This window comes from Electrona antarctica (assembly GCF_951216825.1).
Source record: "Electrona antarctica genome assembly, chromosome: 9".
Classification (NCBI taxonomy): domain Eukaryota; kingdom Metazoa; phylum Chordata; class Actinopteri; order Myctophiformes; family Myctophidae; genus Electrona; species Electrona antarctica.
The window spans coordinates 24,445,474-24,472,239 of NC_136790.1; the positions used below are offsets into that span (position 1 = coordinate 24,445,474).

The 26,766-nt window shown below is 44.7% G+C and overlaps 1 protein-coding gene across 2 annotated transcripts; it reads right to left on the bottom strand.

The window, feature by feature from the left end:
• Nucleotides 1-2,323: 2,323 nt before the first annotated feature.
• slc41a1 (solute carrier family 41 member 1) lies at nucleotides 2,324-25,465 on the bottom strand. 2 transcript variants are annotated; one of them, XM_079510253.1, is made up of 11 exons: nucleotides 25,409-25,465; nucleotides 23,334-24,446; nucleotides 15,034-15,141; nucleotides 10,082-10,153; nucleotides 8,358-8,502; nucleotides 8,118-8,264; nucleotides 5,425-5,572; nucleotides 4,953-5,032; nucleotides 4,539-4,673; nucleotides 3,968-4,116; nucleotides 2,324-2,535 (listed from the first exon to the last, which is right to left on the bottom strand). In XM_079510253.1, exons 2-11 carry the CDS (start codon nucleotides 23,814-23,816, stop codon nucleotides 2,347-2,349), a joined length of 1,656 nt encoding a protein of 551 aa, XP_079366379.1. In that variant the 5' UTR covers nucleotides 23,817-24,446; nucleotides 25,409-25,465; the 3' UTR covers nucleotides 2,324-2,346. The 2 variants fall into 2 exon arrangements, with proteins under 2 accessions (XP_079366379.1, XP_079366380.1); XM_079510254.1 differs by having other exon boundaries at nucleotides 23,334-24,409; nucleotides 25,409-25,432.
• Between the last annotated feature and the right edge of the window lie 1,301 nt (nucleotides 25,466-26,766).

Below are 26,766 nucleotides of genomic sequence, written 5' to 3' on the forward strand. Positions count from 1 at the left end.
GCGCTTATAATGCTTTGTGACCTTCAAATTCATGAATTCCATCCTCCTCCTTCTCCTCCTCACTTGGACGTGCTTACAGAGCGCAAGAAACTTAACTTAACTTATCGGGAAGCCATCAATGTCCAAGTCTCATGGCAGACAGTATCTGTGAGTGCATGTTTTCCTGTGCGTGCGTGTTATGGGTGTGTGTGTGTGTGTATGTGTGTGTGTGTGTGTGTGTGTGTGTGTGTCGCTGTTGACACATTGTTAAGTTGTGGATCTGCTATTTCCGACAGGTTTGAAAAGTAAGTGAGTGTTGGACATGGGCTACATGGTTTCTGCGTCACAGCAATTACCGGTATATTATACACAGTGACGAAGGCGTGAAGGCAAATCATAAGAGAAGCAACAACAACAGAGTGAATTCTGTTGCGACGTGCTGGTTCAGTGTGTTCCAGTCACAATGCCAACCGTTTGGCAGAGCTCTCTCTGCATTTTGTTCAAGCACAGAGGAGAGTTGGGCCTCTTGTCACTGTACTGTAAGCCCAGCTTGGGCTACACAACTGCCTGCTGGCACTGGTTCGGGACTTGGCAGGTGGTGTTTAACCATGAAACGGGCGCTATTCTCACCTGAAAAAGCTTGTTTTTGAATAAGAAGAAGAGAAGGCCTCTGCTTGAGAACTCTAACCCCAATGAACCTAGTGCAACGCAAGGTGTGTGTGTGTGTGTGTTTGTTTGTGTGTGTGTGTGTGTGTGCGCGTGTTTGTGTGTGTGTGTGTGTGTGTGTGTGTGTTTGTGTGTGTGTGTGTGTGTGTGTACATGTATGCACTAACTGATAAATCGCCCGCCCGAGCAAACACATACCACGCATTTCCCACTGCCTCTGTGTGTTTGTGTTTGCTAACTAAGTAAACACGGAAGGGCCACAATCTGACTTAAGACATGTCGCAATCCACAACGCTTAGCAGATTCCGGCAGAAAAAAACAAGGACGTGAAACATTCCAACAAAGGTCCCTATTCTTTAAAAAGCCATGGACCTGTCCAAAGGAGAAAGGTGACTCTAGCCAGCAATCCATCCCTGTAGTAGTTAAGATTAGAGCAGGGTGAAGGGCCATCTAAGGTCAGATGTGGCAAATTGTTCCTGCAACAGAGGCCCGAGGGATTGTTCTGAGGAAGTGGAGAGTGGGATATTACAACCTTGATTTCCTGTTCCTGTCCCTGCTCGAATTAAGCAATCCACATGGGAGTGGTGCCGAGAGAGATTGTTTGGCTACAATCCCGGTTTATAACCGCATAGCACTCGACTGCAACCAATCATCCTTTCTTACTGATACGAGGCCATAGAGAGAGAAAGAGAGAGTGAGAAAGTCAAAGAGGAGCAGAGAAAGTGGTAAAGCTACCAGTACCAAGTAAAAGAGAAAAAAGAAACGGGAAGAGACAGACAGAGACAGAGAGCAATGCTCTGCCATAGCCCTATGCACTGTTCTACTACCGTAAGTCGGACACAATCAAGGTGCACATTTCAAATCATTTCCATTCAACTTCTCTATAAACAATATAGCACTTGGTGAAGCATTCTAGGCATGTGTACTTTTTTCTTTTTTTGCTGTCTTTTTGTTGTTCCGCCTGTCGTTCCATTTGTCTTCATTTCATTTCAAGTGTTAAAAGGTTTGATCTCGTCATCTTTACAAACGTGGGCCACCGTCGCGGCCCACAAGGCTAGTGTCCCCATTGAAAATAATGAGGAGCTGGCCCTAGGAAAATAGAACAGATATCGATTGATATCAAATACACTATTACCAAGAATATAAATCATCGTCCAAATGATAATGTAACGATATTGACAACAACAAAAAAAGTAGTAGGACATTGTTATTTAGTAGAATAACAAAAGAAAGGCAGAGGGTGAGGTGAAAGCTGATAAATTGACTGCTGATCACCATGTCCAGGCGTCTGTCTTGAGTGAGTTGTCGGTCGAGTATGTTGAGGTTGAGATATACTCGTCCAGATTGCTGCCATGCTGAAGCAACACAGATACTGTCCAGATACTGAGATGTTTGTTTATTTCTTTTATTTTTCTCAGCGTAGCGATGTCCCAAATTGAGTCTCCAATTGAGATGCCATCGATTGGATAGCATCTCGGGATGGGGCGTGAAGCGGGTCATCAGAGAGCAGCCCTTACAGTATGACTGGTCATGTCCAGTTTCATATAAGGTACAGGAGGTGTTTGTCAGTGTGTGTGTGTGTGTTGTGTGTGTGTGTGTGTGTGTGTGTGTGTGTGTGTGTGTGTGTGTGTGTGTGTGTGTGTGTGCGTGCGTGTGCGCGTGCAGGGGGGGGGGGGGGGGTACTTGTAGGTATGTGTGCCTTCAGTCTCCCACATCGGCATCTTTTTTGTCCGATATAAGCCACATGATGTGGAAGCACAGGGCCAGGAAGCCGGTCCCCAGCAGATCTCCCAGGGCTGTCAGGTAGGGGATGGAGAAGTTGTCGGGGTCCATCCCTCGGCCCCACATCCAGTTGACCATCCAGTCGGCCAAGTAGAGCAGGATAATCACCTAAATGGAAAGGCAACATGAATTAGTTTCAAATCTAATTGCAATGTCATGTGTATTGGAGGAGGCCTGTTGTTTCAATACAACAATAGGACCAACCAGTAGGAGTCAGCACTGAGCAGACAGGGGGGGGGGGGGGGGGTTATATGCATAGACATATATACATAGACGCCTCATTTGCCGCTGCAGTTCATTGGAGCGACGTGTATCCCAATGAAGGCGGAAGTGCAGTGCTGAAGGCTTTTTTTTTTTTAAACAAATCTTTATAACAGTCATTACAATATACATTACAAAACAAGACAAACAAACAAACACAAACAACAAAGTTATTAACAATACAACATCAGAGCCAGGGGGGATTAGATTACTAACAGAAAACATTAAAAGAGTGAACACAAAGCAACAGTTCTCCGCAGCTTTCTTATTTAGAAGTGCTGAAGGCATTTGCTGAAGGCGACTGCGTCGCTGCCCGAGTGACGTCACTCATGTGAATCCTCCATGTCTCTCGCTGTCACTCAAGTGACTACTGGCCAATCACAGCGCGTCTTTTCCGGGACTTATGTTACGCACGCGGAAGCTTGACAAGCTTCCGCTTTGCTTCCGCTATTCTTCGCAAGGAATGTCGGGAAAATAGTGCCTTCAATTTTGACACACGTCTCAGAGCCGGAAGGGGCGTCTATGTATATATGTCTATGGTTATATGAACCAAGTTTGGAGGTAAAGACGTGAGAAAATTGGCAGGAAAGACAGAAAACTTCTACAGTGTGGCTGTGCTCCTGTACTGTGTATGTATGTGAGTGACTGTGTGTGTGTGTGTGCGTGTGTGTGTGTGTGGGTGTGGGGGGGGGGGGGGGGTCATGGGCATGACGTTAAACTTCCCCGTTGTAACTAATTACCCATCGTCAATGTTGTAGTGGATGCAACTTCTGTGGACTATGTACAGTAGCTTGCATACAAGAAGGCACTATTCACACCGGTATAATCTACCAACAGACTTTATCTGACAGCCCCTCCTGTGAACACCGGGAAGAGAGGCAATAGCCCCAACAGCCTTCCAGTGGTATGTCCGCCAACTGTCAGAATGGACTTCCAGGCACATGAGAACAACTACAGAGAGCGCTTTAACACCAAGCAGCAGTGCAAGAACTAAGAACTTTGTTTCCGCTGATGATCCAGCCTAGGACATACCCACAGACTGGTTGTCGGAGGGTTTCCACAACTTTGGATGCCCAAAGACGAGGCATAGTATTGTGCCGGCCCTGCTGCCAAATATGGCGGAGCCAGCACTACTTGTGCCCATGGAGTGCTGAGTGACGTGTGATGTATCATGAGGATATATCCATGAGTTTGTCAATGTAACCTTTACTGCACCTAAAATATTTGTGTCCCTGTATGCTTTCCCTGTGTGTGGACATAAATACATTGCTGTGTTTACCTGCAGAAGTGCAGCAGTCATGTAGATGACGATGAAGACTGAGGTCAGGCTGGTGTTGCCTCCTCTCAGGGAGTGGATGGTGTAGAGGAAGACCAGGTGTCCCGGGGCAACAAGGAGAAATAGCACACGGGCCGAACGAGAGTTCAACGCTGATAGAGAAGGAGGGGGGGTTGTTAGTGAGGGATTTACTTTTTCAAACAAATACATGCAACCAATTCAACTGTACATGAGGGCATGAGGGCAGCTGAGGCTTACTGCAGTAATGCCCAAGTCTAGCCCAAATTTGGATCATAGTTTTTCAATGGTGTTTCCATTCTATTAACAAACATGGCCCCTGTAAAAAAGTTCGTACCCCCCATTCTTCTATACTGTACATTTCTCTAACTGTGTATATGGTGATTTCTTTCGTCTTTTAGATAGAATTGCGTTGAACTGTACCCATTCTACACCCATTCAACTGTGAACAAAATGTTCAATTAATCAATCGAACCACCATGACAGCTTAATCAGGGAGTAACATCATGCGATTAAATGATGGCGGTATTATTCCACGGTCCACCCAACAACTTACTGGAACTAAAGAAGGTGGTGCAGGGTGTGGGGCACTTCCGCGCATTGGTGTTGGGCTCCCCCATGGGAACGCCGTTCATGTGGAGATAGGTGGAGATTCTACTGGCTTGAACGGCAACAAGGTTTCCTCCCACCCCTGGTACACACACACGCACGCACGCACGCACGCACACACACACACACACACACACACACACACACACACACACACACGCACACACACACACACACGCACGCACACACACACACACACACACACACACACACACACACACACACACGCACGCACACACAGTGTGCGTGAAACACAAATAATTACACACGTTATAAGAAACATGTTGCCGTAACAATTCATGAAGCGATGAAGAAAGAAGACAAACAGATGAGGGAGTGTCTTCTTTTGGCGGCGGCTCACCGTTTATGACCGGAGTGAAGACAGCCATGCCAGCGAAGTTTGGATCGGAAACGGTCTTGTCTAGGATGAGACCGCCAATACTGAGGAACAGGTGCGAATAGGAAGGTGTGAGTTACGGCCCGTTCATACTCAACACTGAGCATGCATACGGATACAGGCAGGGCCTGTCTGTCCTTACTCTGACTTCTGCTGTAAAGAACAGAAATGTGCCTGTCTTGACAAAACAGCCTTTGTCCTAAATTGTGTGTGTGTGTGTGTGTGTGTGTGTGTGTGTGTGTGTGTGTGTGTGTGTGTGTGTGTGTGTGTGTGTGTGTGTGTGCACACATTGATGATTGTGTGTGTCAAAGTGTAGGCCTATGTGTTTTTGTGTACATCTGTCTCTCAGTCTGTGTTTGTGTGAGAATGTGTACTCTGTGTGTGTGTGTGTGTGTGTGTGTGTGTGTGTGTGTGTGTGTGTGTGTGTGTGTGTTACCTGCTGATGGCCATAGCGATGATGACAGGCTCCCAGCCTGAGTACAACACCTCTCTGGTAGAAGGTATCTTCCGGGCGATCAACACCCACACGGGACACAGTGCCACGAACACCGCACACACCAACGGGTTGGCGTAGTCGTTGTGTTCTAGCAAGAAAAAACATAAGACACAAGTTGGGATCGTATTATCCTAATATATATGCACCACGTCTCTGTGTGTATGTACATACTGTACGTACGTGTGTACGTAAGTCTGTAATCCACGCAACTCGAAAACCGTTCGCCCCACCGACTTCAAATTCGACCCACGTGTTCCACACGCCCACAGGGAGCAGCACAAAAGCCTCTGCTCGATCTCTGGACCTGATCACCCCTATATCTCCATATATGGAGCCGGCCTCCATATATGGACATCACGATGATTGTTCTGACATCACAATAATGTTCTGACATCTGCATAGACTCCATATTTGGTCATGCCTGACAAAGAACTCCATATGGGACACAGACATAATAACTGGCTGAGGCAAAATAACTCCATATATGGGCATAAAAGGGACACAGACATAATAACTGGTTGGGGAATGCATTTCCAACTTGCATCGTTCCAAGTAGGCCAGTGCCCAACGGGCACCGCTCAGACATAAAGTGATTTTATAATGCACATTGTTATGCCATGAGAGGACAGGGGAATATGTTGCCTGGAAATGACAGTTTACTGTCTTCCTTGGTTCTTATAATCATGATGTTACTCCTCTTTGCATTAAAAATAATGTCACAGTCTGAGCCATATTGAGCGCAGACCCTCAGCTGAAGGCCAGCACTATATGGGCATACAGTAGGATGACAAATCTTCATTCACCAGGTGATTGATGACTGTGTTGCCAACCTGACACCCTGTATCGCAGCTGTTCAGTGTACACTGTACAGTACTGTACAGTGATGCATTGTAGACTAAACTGAACCGAGAGGAGAAGTTCTACTTCAATGTCTCCAGGAGGAGGCGACATTACGACTGAATTGACTACATCACATCATTATTCCACAAACCCAGCATATAGTATTCAAAAACAATTCACACCCACGGCAAACCAAGTATAGCCAATTATAAAACTGTGCAGGCTCCATACACACACCAGACTGGATCAGAGAGTTTATGTGATGTGCCTTTAGTCTTTAGCCTTTAGTCTACACAATGTTCGCTTTTTTGGCATGTGTGAGTAAGTAGTATGCATATGGATGTCTGTCTGTGTGTCTGGCTGGCTATCTGGCTGCCTTCCCCACCTCTGTATCTGTGGTATGGAATCTTAACTATGGGACAGTGGACAGCCCAGCAAACCTGGGTGTGGTGAAGATCGCCCGGCTAAAAAGGACTGGACGAACTAGAAGTTCATGCGTGCATACTCCCAACACTGAAAAGTATGCTGTCATAGTATTCTGTCACATCACAAGAGTGATGGATAGGAATTAAAGTCGCCCTTTTAACAACTCGCTTCGGGCGTACAGCCGGTGGAACTGCTCAGCCTGGCATTTCTAACGTAGCCTAAGTAAATTATGCTTAAACGGTTAAACCTAACCTTATTCATAATAGTGATGCAGGATATAATCGCTAGCATATTGATTCTAATGTTTGAAGGCAGCATAAATCCGTATAATATGACCCTGCAAATAACCGGAGATCGGATATCGGTCATAATGTCATAATCGTGCACCCCTAATTCCTAACCTTAACCTCAGTAAAACGGTGCCATAACCTAACCCTATTCCTAAACTTAACCCCAGTAAAACTATACCTAAAAGTAAACGTATTTCTAACCTTATTCTCAGTAAAACAAAATAATGAATACAAGAACTGCCGTACTGAGTGGTCGGCGTGAGGTCGGTGGAAAGAAACGAGGGCGAGATGGATTATGGGCGACAGTACCTGTTACCATGGATGTTACCATGGATGTTACCATGGTTACCATGGATGTTACCATGGATGTTACCATGTTACTCATAGCCTACTGATTTCAGGTCTATGTGTATACTGAATTATATATTTTATTTGCATTTCATACATTGTCAGGTGTGTACAGGATAATTCCGCCTGCACTGTCCAAGCATGCAATGGTGGACTCTGTGCATACCGGTATGTTGATGTTTGGCATTCGGTACCACTAAGAATAGGACAATTCCAAGTATAAGCCAGGTCAGCATAATACCTTATCACATGTTTCCAAACACATGTTGGTACACATGTACCAACAAATAAATTCATCTGACAGAAATAAATTATGGGAAGAAACTATCTTAAGTGTAAATATGAGCATATATTTCATAAATTCGTTTTAATGTGTAGGCATGGCTTGCCAGTTGCCACACAGATACAGTATGATAACTGTACATGAATGTTTTAAAGTTGCACTTCACTCGTTTCCAAACGTATCTTCATAATACAGTAATTGGTCCTCACTAATGCTCATTACTTTTAAGACATAGATGGCACAATTTCTGTCTATTTGCTCTGCGTCTCAGAGAAGGGACGTGGACAGTTCAGAAACCTCCCTTCCAATGACATCATCGGTAGGCAGGTTTCAAGATATCAAACTTTGTTTTATTAATGCGCAATGCTTCTCTGTGTGTGTGTGTGTGTGTGCGTGCGTGCGTGCGTGCGTGCGTGCGTGCGTGCGTGCGTCCGCACACATCTTACCTAACTCCTTAAACAGTCCAGTTGAGATGCCCGCCAGCAAAGACAAGGTGATGAGGTCACCCAGGCTAGCAGCGATGGGCGTGGCCACGTTATCAGGGTTGATCCCAACCTTCCTGGATAAAATGATCACACCAATCATGATCAGCCCTGGAAACATAAAGGCGGGATCTTATAGCTTCAAACAAACCAATTATATTGGTACAGTGTCTCTATGTGGTATCCTAAGCAGAGGTCTCTTACCTAGTGCCAGAGAGGCTATGAATGCTGTGGCCACACTGGATGCACACAGCAGCACGGCATGACCCAGCCTGAAGTGACCGTCTGGAATCCAGCCAAACGTAACTGCAGCTAAGGAGGCTAGGAAACCCACCACAGTGGCCTGGACCTAAGGACACACATAACAGTAACAGTTGGGTAGACAAACTGCAATAAAGTGAGGCATTATAACTGGAAAACACTTCTGTCTAACCATTGATTCATGCATAATCCACCCTTAAAAACGGATAAGATTGCACTACGTTATGGAGCACTTCAATTAATTGGTTCCTCACCGCACCGCCTCTGACAATAATATTTAATAGTGATCAGTACGTTGTCAGACACTTATTATTTATAAATGTTCCTTTTATAAGGACTTACTTACTCAAAGGTGAATCGGACGTCAGGACGTTTGTGTGTGTGTGTGCGTGCGTGCGTGTGACTGTGTGTGCCTGCCTGTGCGTTTGTTTGTGAGTGTGCTGTACATTAGCACGGTATGTGCAGGTGACTACAGGTCTATATAATCCAAAAAGTATGACAAGTACCGACCCCATTAGTGGCAGGCTGTGTCACAACCAGACCAGCACGCACAATCTCTCAGCACCTCAGACCCAATTCAGGCTTATCAAATATTATATAATGCCACTCCACATCCAAAAGGACACTCTCCATTCACAAGGACAAAGTCGACAGTTGTTTTTAAATGCTATGTATTGTATCATTTTAGGGGGAAATCATTACCTGAATATCATTGCTAAATATCTGTAACATACATTTTATGTCGACTCTGGACTGATCTGAAGTTAACCAAATATCCTCTAACACTGGACTGGGCTGTTGAGGAGTTTAGAATGAGAATAAGTCAGGCCGTATAACTTTGCCTGCGGGTGCCGGTCGAAAACAGGCGGTGGATCCTATTGGTTCAAAGATCTGAGCGCCCGCCCCCCTCCTGCCTTCCCCTTCCCAGTAGAAAACAGCTGAGAACACTGACGTCACCAATTTTGGAGTGACGTGGTAGTGGTTAGTGAAATACAAGTTGGCTCCCACTTCCTATGCCAGATTTTCCAATGGGTTTCCCCAGGCTTTTCTTTTTGAGCCAAATGAGAACGAGAATAAAAGCCTGGGTGCCGAGGCTAGGTATAACTTAACAAACAATATTGCAATATTAACTTTATCTCTCTATATTTTTGTATGGCTAATAACTGTATTTTCCCAGTGATACCACTGGGTTACATTTTGTGTCAGTGAAAACTACAACCCTGATTTCCTTTTAGCTGCTATACTAATATTGTTCTGATTCGCTGGGTCTACGGCAAAATAGCTATCTTGAATTCTGAAACTATTAATCCATACGAGACCATATGGGTGGAGCAGGCTGGTGCTGGCCCATTATGGGGCATTATGGGGCATTGTAGCAACATGGATAAAGTGTATATTGTTGTTCCTGTAGTGTACACTATGATGATTATCATAACAGAAACGCACATCAACAACATGATCGTGTCCCTTTAAGATGACAACAACTTAAACCTTGTTCGCAGGCGCTATACTTTATAAGGTTTTCCCTCTACACCAAATCTCTTCATGCCGGTCATGCCCTTGACCAAGTTCACAGAGCTCGTAGATCTGCTATTCTCACCGAATGTAACCCTAACCCCAGAATAGAGGCACTAGGCTTCATGAGATTAATATGGTGTTCAATTTACCTGGATGAGGGCCAAGTTGCCCATGATCATATTCCACATGTCCTCGGCTGTGTCCATCTGGCCAATGTTAGCCTGGCGGAGAGACGGACACAGTACACATTGTTATTCCAGCATCACAAGGTTCACACATTTGATTGTCATCTGTATCTGTAATGTGTGAGAGGTTGGCTTTGTGATATGAGAGGGTGTGTTTATTTTTGTCTGCCCAAGTATTTGGGTGAGCTGTGAGTGTGCGTGTGTGTGTGTGTGTGTGTGTGTGTGTGTGTGTGTGTGGTGTGTGTGTGTGTGTGTGTGTGTGTGTGTGTGTGTGCGTGCGCCGTGTGCGTGTGTGCGTGTGTGTGTAGTCTCTACTCCCTTATGCTGTGAGTTGTGACTGACAGTCAGTGTGACTAAGTTATTGTTGTCCTCGTCTAGTGTTCTTTGTTTTATGCATGTTTTTTCTCCTTTCTCTTTCTTTTCTCTGAGAGGAAAGTACTGAACCTATGAACCTGTGTGTGTGTGTGTGTGTGTGTGTGTGTGTGTGTGTGTGTGTGTGTGTGTTTGTGTGCGTGTGTGTGTGTGTGTGCGTGCGTGTGTGCGCGCGTGTGTACGTGTGTGTGTGTGAGAGCATCTGTGCGTGCTGTTGCCTCTTAGTTCTGTCAGAACAAAGAGGTGACAGTTCTGTAGACAAAGATGTTCTGATCTCTGTACCCACCCCTTACCCTGCGGCCGACTCCACTTATCTCATCACTCTTTGGCACACACACCACACACACACACACACACACACACACACACACACACACACACACACACACACACACACACACCGATGGTCTGAAGCATCAAGTGCCTACAGTGGGCCACTGTGTATCCACTGCTATGATACTAACTAAGAGGATGCAAACAGAGGCAGACTCACACACTATTTCTGTGAGTGGAGTCACAGAGCTAGAAAGAAACCAGCTGGGACCAACGGTCTGACAAGTACAATTTGGAAAGGAGAAGATGCCTTTACGCTGTGGCCCTGCAGGAGACAAGCCGTCTATGAGAGGTTCTGTCCGTCTGTGTGTCTGTGTGTCCACAGCTAAACAGCTACATTTTCACGTGATTTATACTTTTTTTTTTTTATGTTTTATCCCACAATTTTGTAACCCATTTTTTCACCCAGTGTCAATTATCTAATGTAATACTGGGCGCTACACTTCCTCTGCCAACCTGGGGGGGCAGCAGACTGACCTCATGCTTTCTTCTATGCATGAGGAGTCCAAGCTGCTTCTTTTCACCTGACAGGGGAGAGTTTCCCTGGCCGGACGTAGTGCGTGGAAGGAAGGTGTGTGTGTGTGTGTGTGTGTGTGTGTGTGTGTGTGTGTGTGTGTGTGTGTGTGTGTGTGTGTGTGTGTACGTGCGTGTGTGCGTGCAATGTCAGATGCCAGTGAAGGAAAGACTACTACCACACAACAGTGATAAGGTAGTTTTGGACAAACAGATAAGAGAAGAGGAGGTCAAACATCTGTGTAAAGCACCAGGGCAACATAGGGGCCGGCCTACACACGAACGCACAAATGAAAGCACACACACACACGCCACACACACACACACACACACACACGCACGCATGGCGCACACACACACACACACACACACTCTATCAACTAAACGTTCCCTAAGAGATGCACATTCCAACAAACTGATTAGACAGATAAAGCTGAGAGGAGTCTAGAATGAGATGTGATGAGGCTTCAAAGCCATACAGCCCTTCTTAGCTTTGGATGTTTGCTGTGTTCAGTCATTAATGTCTCCCTGTCTGTCCTCTGCCTGGCTGTATAAAAATAAACACTGTTAAACACTGTGAGTTGTGACTGACAGTCAGTGTGACTAAGTTATTGTTGTCCTCGTCTAGTGTTCTTTGTTTTAATTGCGTTGCAGTACTGGAGGGTGTTTTAATTAACACTTAATTAATAGGCTAACTGATTTGTTCTTTATTTAAATGTGTTGTTTTGTTTCCCTTCCTCCAGTTATTTATACTCAAAGTGGGTTCTTTGGGAATAGAAGATTACTGAAATGTTGCCTATTCAATTATATCTTAATTGAGCAAGTCAAGTGCAGAGGTGTTCTTAATTTTCTACTTCACCAATGCACCGGACATAAAGATGTTATTCGGGTGTGCAAAAAGGTTTTGATGACCTGATGATAACAGGTTGTAAAAATGGGACCCAGGATATGTCTTCATTTTATTAACTGTAATGTTTTTTAGTTTTTAGTTTTTTTCAATCATAACTACATTTCCATAACCGGACTCCGCCAGATGGTGGCAGTAGTGAGTTCCTCCTCCTGCTCCCATCTGGTCTCTCTCGGGCAGAGACGATCAAATGCTGATCGGAGCGATATGCGGCCGTATGTGGCCGCTAGAGACGGGATCAACGCGAGACTGGTGACATTATTGTAGCTGTGCCACAGCGCAAATGTAAACACAACCTAACAAGACTACAAATCGAAATTATTATGGAGATATCAGATTTTTGTCCCGCTGCTTCGGGTTCATCGTTTCTGCTTGAGAGAGACCAGATGCAGGTAGGAGGAGGGAACTTGTGAACTCAATACTGCCGCAATCTGGCGGAGTCAAGTTAACATTTCCAATGGACATAATACAAATAACTGAATTTCCCCCCTTTGGAATCAATAAACAGCAATCTAATCTAATTAGTTTGACACTCAATTTAAACACCCTCAGGTTTCATTACTCCAAAATGTTTGATTATTCAATTACGTATACTGTCTAGAGTCACATTTCATTAAACATATTTATGTAGATAATAATGATAATAATTATAATGTTAATAGACAAACAAAACAAAAAGCAACCAAGAACATATAAATGAGCAAGTGAAATGAATACCCCTTTAGCCCTGGATTAGTTTTTATTTTTTCCTTTCATTAATAAGCGCATTTGGAAACTTACAGTACTCTTAATCTTCTGATAATTACCAGCAGCATGGAAATAATCCTGGCTCGCTGCCAAGACTGGCCTGCTGATCCATACCAAGGACCAAGGTCTCAGAAAGCCAGCACACACACTGGGAGCCCCTTCATGCCAGGTTAAAGACCAATGCCTATTGACAGATCTTTGTAATTGGGACAGAGTCTGGGGCCTGAATCTGTCAGGGGCAGCTTTCCATTCTGGGTAGGCAACGCTCTATGGCTAATCAAATCAGCTTCATGGTGTTGTTTCACACAGGCCAGTGGAAAGAATGCAAGGATTGGTGAACTTGGGAGCAATACAAGACTAATTCTTCTAGAACCTACATAACTAGTTGTAGGGTTAGCTATTCTATTTCGGGCTGCTGCCCCCCCAGCAGTATAGTTGTTGAATTTAAACATGTCTGAGAAACATCATGGGTGTATGTTTATGTGCTCTCACAGTCAGTTTCTCTCAGAAGTAAGGAGTGGTTCCAAGGAAAAACATTTGGGAGCAATCTAGACAAACCTTTTTCTCTAAACTTAATAACAAGTATTTATTTGTAATGATACAGTGCCTATTTCTCTGCACTATGTATATTTTTGAGCAGTGCCAATTGCCTGACCACTCGAAAGGACCGCTATGTCTGTCCCTATGTATGTATGTCTCCATGTATGTCTGTTTCTGTACGGACAGCGGTGGCACTGTTGAGCAGTTTTTAATTTTATTTATTTATGTATGTACTTTTTACACTGGAAGCCATCTGGATTTCAGCCCCTTCACAGCAATTTGACTGGTCGTATTAAGGTTCTCAAAGGCATCTGATTCCAATATTAAATCCTAATGTTATTAGATTTTAATTACTTAGCCGTTAAGCTTAACACACTGGGAACATACATAAGTGTTTTAGAAACCAAACTAGTAATGACCAGTCACAGTGCCACACATTGATGATAATTGACTGAACAGAAGAAAGATATGCTATTTTGTTCTCTCATTTATTTGAATACGGTAGTCTAGGCTCAAAGTGCTTTTCACAAAGAAAGCTTATTCATTTCTCTTTATTACATTCTATTTCTTATGTTCCATTAAATGCTGGTTTACGCCTTATGTAAAGCACTTTGTGTGCTGTACAGATAAACTTGCTATGCCTGCTTTATTAGCTATGGTGCTAGCTACAGTATGTGTAGTATTAGTTCATATCAAATCGAAACATTTGTGCCAGGTTCAACAACCCCCAAGGCCATTGGTTGGGTCATAAACCCGCGCTGGCATGACAATAAGCAAGCAGCTATCGTTGTCAAATAGTATACTGACAAATTAGCAATCTTTCATTACAGCAACCGTGTAGAAAATGTGATAACATGGAGTTACAATGTTGCTGATTAGTGCCAGAGTGAGATGATTAACACCACTGAGAAACAATCACTTATCCATTATTTAATGCTGAAGAGGTCGTTTGGCAGTAAATACTACTTCAACAACAAAGGAAAGGCCTTTAAACCACCTGGTGTAGTCAGATGGAGCAGGCCAGTTTGGGTCGGTGAGGATATTCTAACCAGAGGTGGTGACCCCAGTCACATTAAGCAATAGCCTATGACCCCTGAGCTCTCAAACAGGCCACTAGCTTGATAAATCAGCCTGAGGAATGCTGGGTAAATATACCTATAGATTGAGCAACTTGTTTTGGGGGGAAACACATCTCCAACAAGGTGCTTTGTTGCAGGTGAACTGATTACAGGACATGTAGCCTGTAGCATGTTGTCACTCGCAAGCACGCACGCACGCGCGCGCGCACACACACACACACACACACACACACACACACACACACACACACACACACACACACACACACACACACACACACACACACCACACACACACACACACACACACACACACACACACACACACACACACACACACACCACACACACACACACACACACACACACACACACACACACACACACACACACACACACACACACATACAGTACACTTTGCTTACCGCTGTTGAGAGTCTTGAAGCCAGCGTCATCTCCAGGTTGCCTTTGAGCCCCAGCAGTGCTGGAACCAGTATGAAGACCTCGGTCACATCAGTAAACACCCTCCAGTGCTGCAACGCAAAACCATCACATAATTGTCAGTAACACAGCAAGTAGGCTACTCATTCTCCGCATGAGGTCTGGGGACGTCACGTTGAATCATGCATTGATAGAAAAATGATTGAGTGGACCTGTAACTCAAAGAGTGTATACATGATTAGGGTCCCAGAGTTGAAAAGAAAACATATCAAATTGGGGTCCATAGCCTAAAGCCTATCAAACAGGGGGTCCTTGAAATTATTGTAAAAAAATTGAGAATTACTGACTTAGATAGTGTACCGCCATGTTGAAACATCATATACAGGTAATGTTCACAGAGGCACAGGACTGTGTCACCTACATGATAGATTTGTATAGTCAGTCTCACTTTATGTTTTTTGCCCGTTCTATATTGATTTAGTTCAGTTTAGTTGTGCTGTTCGATGGGGTAGGATGATATTGTCTCTATGTATCACACATATCACAAAGTCAGCCAAGAGCTAGCAAAGCTAAAGACAATTTTTGCAGAGTGGAATGGCGCAAAAATGAAATAAATCATTTTGTGTAAGAGCACACACATGTACACGCACACACACACACACACACACACGCATACATACACACACACACCCGCACGCACGCACGCACGCACACACACACACACACACACACACACACACACACACACACACACACACACACACACACACACACACTGGCATGGTGGTTGTAGCTAATATATAATAATTGATTCTAATCACATTTACACTTGGTGATGAATTTCTTTTCATTCCCCCCCTTTTTATATTAGCTGTCCCTCAATGCCCTCTCTGCCTGGCCTTTGTCCAGCCCTTGAGTGTCTCTCTGACTCTGATTGGGCTGGGAAATGTGGTGAAGTGCCTCTCTGCCGAGTCTCCATTAGAGCCCATGCAGCAGTGGAGGTCTGGTGGTTCATGGTAGCCAATGAAAGCTGAGGCCGAGGGATAAACCCATCGATCCATCTCCAGTAAAAGTGCTTATCTTTGGAGCTTATCCCACAGGCCCACTGGGCACTTAATGTCCAGCCATCCCAAAACTAAATAAATAATCACAGAGGCTCAAAAGGGAGAGGAGAGGGGATGGGGATGAAGGGAAGGGAGGAAGGAAGGAAAGGGGGAAAAGCCAGTTTGTGTGACACATCTCACAGCTTTGAATAGGCAATAATTTCACTGTGAGGCTCTATGAAGCATTTGCAGTGTCGTCTACATAAGGTGAGGTAACAGTAGGACTGGTAGCAAGAGCTCAAGTGTGGACAAAACCCATCCCCGTCTGTTCCTTCCTGTCAGCAGGCCAACCCCAGCTCCTTTCAGGCTGCCAGTTCCACAGAGACCTCTGAGCCCCGTCTCCCTGCTCCTTGCCAACCCAGCAGCTTGTGAGCACCTCTCTCAGCACTGCTCGCCCCAAAAGCGCTGCTCTCTGCTTTCAGGGCCCCTGCTCAGTTTCATGTTCTCTCTCGCACTCTCTCTCCCTCTTCTCACTCTCTCTCCTAACCCCCCGCAGACCCCTGCAGTGATATATGTTGTTGTCTCCATGGAACATTGGCCCGCAGCCAAACAAACTCTCCCTCTCCCTCTCGGCCCTTTAGCTGCCTCCCTGGTTCTGGGAACTCCACTGGACTGTCCCAGTATCTCCGTCTACAGGTTTATGCACTCTCTGGTATGCGGCCTGGCAGGCTCAGGTTGCCCACTTGCTCACGCAACACAGAGCACTGAAAATTCTGTACATGGATAGGACACCGAGTACGCAAGTACGCGAGCGCAGCGTCGATGCAAAGAGGTCAACGTCACAGCAACGACATCAGAGTAGTGCACTTCCGTCTGCTGGTATGCAGCAGAGGGCATACGTAACAAGTACTGTGTCATGGGACGTTGGCGCCCCAGGCAGGGTCAGACTGGAAGGAAAGACCCGACCTCCACCAGCATTTAACTCAAAGGATCCTGGACAGAGTCAAGAATAGCAGGCTAGCATGCTAATCTATTCAAACTCCGTCAGTCAGACACTAACCAGCTAACTGTCAAAAGCAAAGGACCAATGTGATCTGACAGGATGCAGCATCATTAACTGACTGTTAAGCCTGTAGAATGAGCAATAGAACATCTGAAATTGAAACGAGGTAAGGGATTCGTGGGATTTGTAGTCTTGGTTATGACAGCTCAAGCAAATTCAGAAATTCTATGTCCTTGAGACTGGGTGGAGGGGAGGGTGAATTTGGGTTTATCTCGTGTCATAATTACACAGATCTGTGAACTGATGTCTGAAGTCATATCTTATTTCAGAACAACACTCAGCAACACATTCAGCAAGAAAGCAAATAGGGATACTGCAGTCATTATTGATTATACTCATAAGCAACTTCGTTTGTTTTATGACACTATCAACCGAACCAAGGCTGGCTTCTTGGTTAGAGTGGGTGACAATATTATCACACAAAATTACCTACCTAGGTTCCATCCTGGAGGCAAATCTTTCCGGTGCAAAAATGGCCACCAACGTAATCAAAAAAGTCAACCAAAGAACAAGATTCCTATACAGGATCTCCTCACTGGTCAACAAAAACACCTTGAAGACCCTAACAGGACCCCTCGTACAAGGTTTCTTCGACTATGCATGCACCTCTTGGTACCACAGCACCTCAAAGGCCCTTAAAACAAGGCTCCAGACTTCCCAAAGCCAACTGGTCAGGCTACTACTTGGCCTCACTCCCCGAACCCACCTCACCCCTGCCCACTTTGACAGGCTGGAATGGCTTAGGGTTGATGACAGAGTACAGCATCTTGCAATGGGTCTGGTTCACAAGATTCGATACACCACCAAGATACCCATGTACCTGTCTAATTACTTCCTTAATGTCATGTACCTGTCTAATTACTTCCTTAATGTCATGTACCTGTCTAATTACTTCCTTAATGTCATGTACCTGTCTAAATACTTCCTTAATGTTAACACCCGCAACACCAGACGGAGTTCAACAAACCATGTACAACCCAGATTCGGCACAAACAAGGGAGTAAATTAATTTCGCTCCTATGCCACCAAAATGTGGAACGCCCTACCAACAGTCATGTGAATCCCTTGACTCCTTCAAAACCGCCCTCAAAGGGCAACTACGGACGGAGAGACGGCTGCAATTCGAAACTGGTCCCGTACAATCTGAATCACCCCTCCCTCCCCTTTTTCCCCTCACTGTATATGTTTTCTTTTCCCTTTTTACCTCCTTTATGATGATTTCCTGTTTTTTGGCTAGAAGTGTTTATTTGTATGTCTCTAAATGTTATGATGAATTGAACAAGGTGGACCCTCTTGTAAACAAGTGTAGTGCTTTATTGGGTAGTCCACTCACAGTTAACAGTTTTTGTATTGAGTTGTGCTTGAAATGTACTGTAATTCTGCAAACTGTTAATAAATACTTCAATCAATCAATCAATCAATCAATCAAAACCAGACGGGTTCTGCAATACATGGAATGAAAATGGCCACCAGACAGTGACAAAAATGCCCACAATTGAATGTGGTCAGAGTTAGACTTCCCTGTCAAAAGAGAAAGCCGAGGTCGGAGGATAGGGGTGAGTAAGTGATGACGATGATGATTCACGAAACCCACGCTCATGGTTTCACTGTGGCTCCTGTGAAAACAGCAGGCTTCTGGATGTGGTGACTTGTGGTCGAACCCAAAATGGTGTCTGGTGGGCGGAAACGACTGGGCTGGTGTGAGGAGCTTTGTGTTGACTGTGTTTTCCTGTTTACTGTCTGCAAGTATTTTTAGACTGTTTGTCTGTTTTTGATAACAAATTTGTACGTTCCACTTCTTCATTCTAGTTTGGCGTTCAGAATGTCACAGCGTGGGATAAACCACCAGACTCTGTGGCAGACAGGCAAGTCTGCCTGAAAGGAACACAGGTGGCAACAGTACCATTCAGTGATTTACTGCAGTGGTTCTCAAACGTTTTCCATGTCATCTCAAATTAATATGTATCAGGCTGTAGACCCCCATTAGAATATGTATCAGGCTGTAGACCCCCATCAGAAAATATGAATATGTATCAGGCTGTAGACCCCCATCAGAAAATATTAATATGTATCAGGCTGTAGACCCCCATCAGAAAATATTAATATGGATCAGGCTGTAGACCCCCATCAGAAAATATTTTGAGTTGCTAAAATGTTTAAAAAATATTCAAGATGTTTCAAGATTTTTTTTTTAAATAGCAGGTGTACAGTTGAATATCCGTTATTGTCAAACCGCTGATGTACATAGGGTTAAAATGGTTAAACTAATTTGGATGCTACGAATTATCTCATTCTGCTGGAATGCCCCGGACCCCACTCAGGGATTAAAGCGAAAACAAATCAAACAACTGAAAATGAATGATTTGTGTGAAAGCAGTCATCCTTTCCTAAACACTTAATAATAATTTAGAATTATCGTTCTAAACCTACAGTATGTTCTTGCTGTTACATACAGTTGATCAGTTGAAGCTACATTTTATGTATTATATTGCTAGTTCTAATTCTAATTCATTCTGATACTTTAATCCAAGCCCCACGTTGAGAACCACTGATTTGTACATGCTATTTTATTTGATTTACTGCCTGAAGGAATGGAATGATATGGTCTGATAAAGTGCCCGTTACAGATGACCAAATAGTTACCTGTCCGACACTTAGAAAGCAGACAGGGGTCACTGTGTGTATGACCTTTGCATGGACTGCTAGCTGGTATTGCAGTGTGTCCTGATCTTCTGGCCTGGTGGCGCGTGTGTGACAGTTTTAGGTCACCCTGCTGCCAGGGTGCAGCAGGGTGCAATACACAAGACCATGCACTCCTTCGTTTCACTCTTGACCAGACCACCCCCATGGGAGTGTGTGTGACTGTGTGTGTGTGTGTGTGTGTGTGTGTGTGTGTGTGTGTGTGTGTGTGTAGAGGTCACATTTCACAGAAGCCATACAGGGAATGGGGCAGAGATCCAAGTCATGCACAAATCCTAACTTATGTAACCTGGACTGGATAGACATTAGACACATTAACTACATGCACTTTACAGTGGCTTAACTAATCTGACTGTTTAGTACAGTGGTTCCCAAACCTTTTCATGTCAAGGACCCCCAGATTGATGCTAATTAGCCCACGGACCCCCATTTGAAAAGATATGATGCCAAGGGACCCCCATAAGAGAAGATTCTTACGGCTGTAGCAGTGTTCTCAACCCGTTTAATTTCAAGGACCCCCTGTTTGACATGCATTATTCTACGGACCCCCATTTAATGGCATTTCTATCTCTGGGACCCCCAATTTATATTGTAAAATCAATGTTAATTTAACTCTGAGAGTGTTGGTTCCATTTGTATACACTCTCTGAGTTACAGACCCATAATGGTCCATTTGGTTCCTAACTATCATTTAGCTGGGGACCCCCTGGAACTCCCTCAAGGACCCCTGGGGGTCCCTGCACCCCACTTTGTGAACCACTGGTTTAGTACAATCTGAAAGAAAATAATAGTGAACGGTAACACTTTACTTAAAGGTTTGGGTCTATAATGCATTATAATTGCATTTATAATGGATTATAATGCTCTTATAAGACATTATACCACCCATTATCAATGTTTATAACAGCATTTATTAACGTATTATATTATTGTTTATTTTATTGCCCTAAGTATGATGACATAAGAAACGTATTTGTGGCCCGGACGGTTAGCTCAACCGTCTGGGCACCTATAGGCTGCTAAGACTCCCGATCCCGACGGCCTTTGCCGCGTGTCTTCCCCCATCTCTCTCCCCATTTCCTGTCAGTCTACTTTCAACCTATCAATAAAGGCAGAAAAAGCCAAAAAATATATATTAAAAAAAAAAGAAACGTATTTGTTAGTAAGATGTCTGCTATTTGTGGTGATTTCCTTGATTTAGAATATGAAAAAAATGTTTTGTTAATTAATTAAGGAGCTTTTTATTGTGCCAGATGTTATTTGTCAAGCATGGGAGAGAAGACAGAACACTCTGTATAACTCTAAGGCTGTAATTTAATGTATTACCAATATACTGTAAACATGCTGTAAACTTAAAATGGTGTCTTATAAACCCATGGGCACTTTAGGTGTACAGGAAACAAAAATAAAATAATTAATCAATCAAAATCAATCTATCAATGTTATTATAATGCATTATAGACCTGGCCTTTCTAATGTGCCGTTCCACTGAGTTTATAATTTATATTATTAATATAAGTTATATTACTTCATAAAAGTGTTTGTATCTTTATATTTGTCACAAGGTTTTGATCATACCTAAAGAGATGAGGTGAGGGGGAAATTAACTGGAAATTGGGATGATTCAAGATTTACAAGTCAGATTGTTTAAATTAAAATGTCATTGTAAATGTTTTGAATACATCTTTTATTTTTCCTTCTCTTTTATCTCTATTTATCTAATTTTATCCATTTGATTATTTATGTGTATCTGGATTGAACAGCAATGACATGACCCTCTCCTCTCTCTGCCGGCTGTCTCACCTGACTCACCTTTGAAGGAATGAGACAGTCCGTCATTTTGGAATGCAGAGAAACCACACAGTTGTAGTTGCCTCGCATTGAGGGAGTGAGAGAGAACGTTAGACCGAAAACCTAAAGACATACCTAACCTTGCCATATTATAGGCTTTGACACCACCTTGTGTTTTACTACTTTCTCTTCAAATTAGTACGCTACCATTCTCGGTGCTCAGTAAGTAATCCCCCCCTTTTCTTTCCTCCGTTCCTCTGCCCTGTTCTGAGTTCCTGGGGTAGCTGCCCCATGCTGGCATTAGAATGGGCACTGTGTGTGCCAGCGCCTGGTTTCCTGGCAACCAGACACCTCTAGCTTTATCTCCACCAGATCCCTGACCTTAATGAAATATAGGAGTTGTCAGCCCGCACTGCCACTGCTACAGTACGCACACGCACGCGCACACGCACGCGCACACGCTCACGCACACACACACACACACACACACACACACACACACACACACACACACACACACACACACACACACACACACACACACACACAGCACACAGAGAAGGAGAGCAAGTATGTCAAGTCAACAGGAAAGAAGGAAGGGGAGTAATTATAACTTGAGTTTGATTCTTTTCTGGGCAGCTGTGTGGACCCAGCAGTCTTGTGACTGCATGCTGTTCAGCTGCTCCATAGTAGAATAAACACATCAAGACATGGTATTTCTAGTCTACTCTGCTCTAATCTACGCTAACCTTTCCCCTACTCTATTCTATGAATGAATGATTTCTTATAATAATGAGAGCAACCAATGAGTGTGAATGCACTTGATGTGTTGCAATGGGTCCCATCTACCTGATTGATGCATAACATAGGCCTCTATGCTCTCTCTAAGGAGGCACGGTAAGGTACGTTGATCAGTGTCTGGCCCTTACGGTGCTCTAATGTGAACCAATGTGTTAGTATGGCTGGCTGGTGGAGGGAGATGATGTGGTATATATGTACAGTTGTAAATATCCAGTGTGTGATGATTTCCCCTTCCGCCCACCCTCACCACCAGCAGCAGATCAACCACCACCACAGCTAAATGACTGAATGACACATGCTTCAGCAAACGGGGTGCAAAATTAAAAAGAAAAAAGTTCATTCAGGCGATCTCAGATCCAGGCCCCTGAGGTACGGGGTATGGCCTCATAACACTACACATGGGCTGTGGTGAGGTACAGGGTATGGCCTCATTACACATGGGCTGTGGTGGCATGAAGTCTTGTCCACACTCACACAGCACAGGTCAAAAACTTAACAGTGAAACTTTTGGGCAAAAGTTTTAGACCCCCCCCCCCCCCCCCCCCAATGTGTATGCATTGTAGGCTATAAGGGTATGCGGCTGCGCATGCATAAATTGAGTGGCAAAGTTAGTGGCAAAGTGAGTTTAATGTTTAATGCAGATAGGACTTTTCTGTTTGGATGTATGGGCCGTCAAGGCCAGGAAGTAGTTTTTTGCCACTCAGTACGCGTTCCCGCATACCTTCCAGGTATGATGGTGATGTAACTCGCATACCCTCCATAGCTACACATTAATCCCAATCATCTTTTGACCGACTGACTACATAGGGTGACTAGAGGTCATGAGAAAACAACATCAGTCAGTCTAACTATGTCTACTACTGCAAATAAAGCTGACATTTCTCACCTGAACAATGTCTAGAACCATGCCCGCTGCCACAGTCCCGAACCCAGCCAGCAGGAACGGAAATACTGTCTGCAGGCCGATGGTGAAGGATGTCTCCTTCAGTGATGCCGGTGGCTCGGGGCTCAGGTCGGTGCTGGTGTCATCACTCCCGTTGCTCTGGCTGGCGTTCTCCAGGAGAGCGTCCTCCTCCCGCTGACCTTTGGCGTTGGCGTGGCAGTCTATCACCACCACCTCCGAGCGGTCGTCGTCCCCGTGGTCACTGGCCCTGTCCGGGAAGGAGGTGACCTCCGTGAGCTCGTACTCGCCTCCTCCGGGCTCCTGTCTAACCTCCTCTGGGTCCTCGGCGAGGATGACCGGGTGAACAGAGCCGTTGGCGCTCTGGAAGGTCGGCGTCAGAGGCATCCCCTCCTTCTTCATCTCAATTGCCCCGGAGGACATGTCGATGTCGGGGAGTTTGTCTTGATCTTTCGACCAATGTACCATGCGGAAGCACTGGGAAGTAACCTTGTCAGTCGACTTGATTTATCCCATTAAAGACCGTTAGTGTGTGGCACCTGCTGCTGTGGTGGTCACTGTTAAGATGTTAAGTATAAGTCTAAGAGGAAACCCGAAGGCTCATCTAGCCGTGCGTCTGCAGGAGCAAGTGCGTGGCACGTCTCCAGGAGCGACTGTGTTCCTGTCGGTGCTTGGGGAGCAGGATGAGTATGTTCTCCATTCACTACAAGCTAACGGTAAACCGGTGGAAAGCGGAATAAATCATATATGGAATATATGAGTAAAAATGAAGGAAAAACAAATACTGCTGTTTGGGGACGTGCCAAAAGCAACCCCCTGAAAAAAAAATATATAGGCAGTATAGTCCGGGTTAAATCTTTTTTTCAAGAAGCTCTTTCTCTCCAGTGCAGGCTGATCTTGCACGCTGTTCTCTGATCATGTCACACTGGCTCTCTTTAGCCTGTGTACAGGGGAAGGGACAGACTCACCTTACAGCACGTGGTCACTGGGAGGGTTTTTTCGGCGATATATTTAAAGGTCTGCAGAGCGCAGATTGAGTTACTGGACTGCGCAAATGTAGCCTATAGGCAACCTCTCCAAGCAGAGCTGCCCTGTCACCTGCAAGAGAAGAGATTTAAACGTTTCAGCACATCTTTCCCGCTATAAGGTTGGAGGAACTATAAGGTTGTCTTATCTTTAAGAACATCACAATATGCCTACGTTTCCCAATCGCAGCAGAGAAGTTATAGCTTTTGCCTTATTCAATAATCAGCCAGTTTTACGCGCCGGTGTCCAGTCATGTGCCATCATCCAAACAGGTGGTTTTAACCGAGCTCCTCAAGGATGTTGGAACTTGGCAGGCAGACTAAAACTATAGCAGTGGCCTGTAGTGTAGGATATGTGCGTTTGAAACAGATTTATCTAGAACCAGACATTCGATTTCCTTTCGGCTATAAATATTCCGCCATTAAATGCTGTGTACATCCTTTGGAGCTGATCCTTTCCCCGCATGTTACGACATCCGCAGAGGATGCGCTGCATAACGTCAGTGCGCACTTGGTTCCCCCACTAAAACAATCCTCTCTGCTTAGTAGTCTGGACCAACACTGTCCGAACCCAACATGGCAATGGCGTAAATTAGTGCTCCCCTGGTCATGGCTGAATAGAGGAGCCCTCCTATTCTACTGCTCATTTAAACAACACAAGGTTTTTCTTTTAGGCTATATGTCATTGCCACCGCCGGTACATAGGCTAGCCTACTGTATAACCTACACATAATAATGCGAGAGAACATTCTGTTGCCATGTAACCAATTTGTTGTTCTTGTTTATTGGACCTTGCTGATTATTTTTCAAATCAGGACAGACGGTCAGTGGTTGAGCCTTAAACTGATCAATTCCGTTATATGACTATTGAGGCATACCGCATGTGTATAGGCTATAGGCTGATCCCGGGCTATTAGGTCAGTGGGTGACAATGCGTTGGCCACAACTGGAGGCAACCGCTTTTCGCAAATATCCGTAACTATAATAGGCTATGCCAAGCAGCAGGTGCGCGGGGAAAAACATCAGAATATTTACCTTTCAAGAAGAGAGGACAGGAGGAGAGCCGGGTCGTCTGCTTGAAATCTCTCGCCACCCGCTACTAGTAGCAACGTGTTGTGGTTATAAGGCGTGGGCACCGGTGTGCATGCCTTATGTAGTACTGAAACGGCCCGCGCCGCGTTTAATCGTTAACCCTGCGCGGTTAAGGCTGTCACTCCCGACCCGTCACATTGTTCCATTTACCCCGCCAGCGGCTGCAGGCGCATCTACAGTATACCAGGCGTTCAGTGAGCTGAGCGGCAGGGCAGGAAGTAACAAGGCGGGTTCTCCACACACTCTCTGGTGATGGAGAGAGAGAGAAAGACCCCCTGCGCACAAGCTCGGAGTCGGCTCCCGCCCTCCTCTGCCCACTCTGTGTGTCGGTGTCCGTGTGGAAAGTTGCACCCATAAGGTGCCAGTCTCCACACAAGTCTACTAATTTAATTACTAACTGGACTTTTTTTTTTTTTTAGTTTTAATTTAACAATAGCCTACATCCTGGAACAGAATGATTAGACTCTTGTGGCACGGTAACTGGAGTGGAGCGGCTTTGGTCACTTATCCACCAACCAACCCCCCCCCCCCCCCACCTCCCCCCAACACTCATACCGCCCCCTCCCGAAAAGAAAAGAAACCTTACATAAGAGATTGTTCAGCAATGACATTAGTCGTGTTACTTACTAGACAAACAAACCAGAAAGAGGGAGAGGTGAGAGGCATACACTGTAAAATCCTCTAAAACATGGTCTTAATTTATCCATGTTGTAACTCTCAGAGTTAAATGAAAACTAAGGATTTTTCTGCAGGCCTATGATTATGAAGATAATAGGCAGAGACAGTAACATGATTATGCCATGCTCTTTTCTAGGCTATACCCTGCTCCTATGAGAGGTATAGAGATCTCCAGAGTGCCTATAATACTCTGTGAGATCAGAGGTCTCCATGGTGCCCCTTGACACCTCAGCTCCATCACGCCACGCTTGGTCTGGTTAGCAAAATACTTGGTGAGGTGAAGGAGGCTATGCAGCCAAACATCCAGTAATTATACAGAGGGGGGAGAAAAGACCCATTACAAGTCTCTATATATCATGCCAGGGTGGCTTGTGGTCTGTGAGAGTGTGTAGTTTTGCGCCAATATGGTTTTGCATTTGCATGCATGGACACTTGTGGGCGTACAGAAAGTTATAGGCCTATATCTTTCATTCTTCTTTTTTGCTCCTATTATTATATGACAACTCTATAATGTCTCCAGTGTGCCTATATTCACCATTGTGGTGACTGTAATTCATATCCATCCAAGCTAACATCTGAACAGTGCTGTTATGTTACTGAGGGATATCCTTCCTCATATAGAG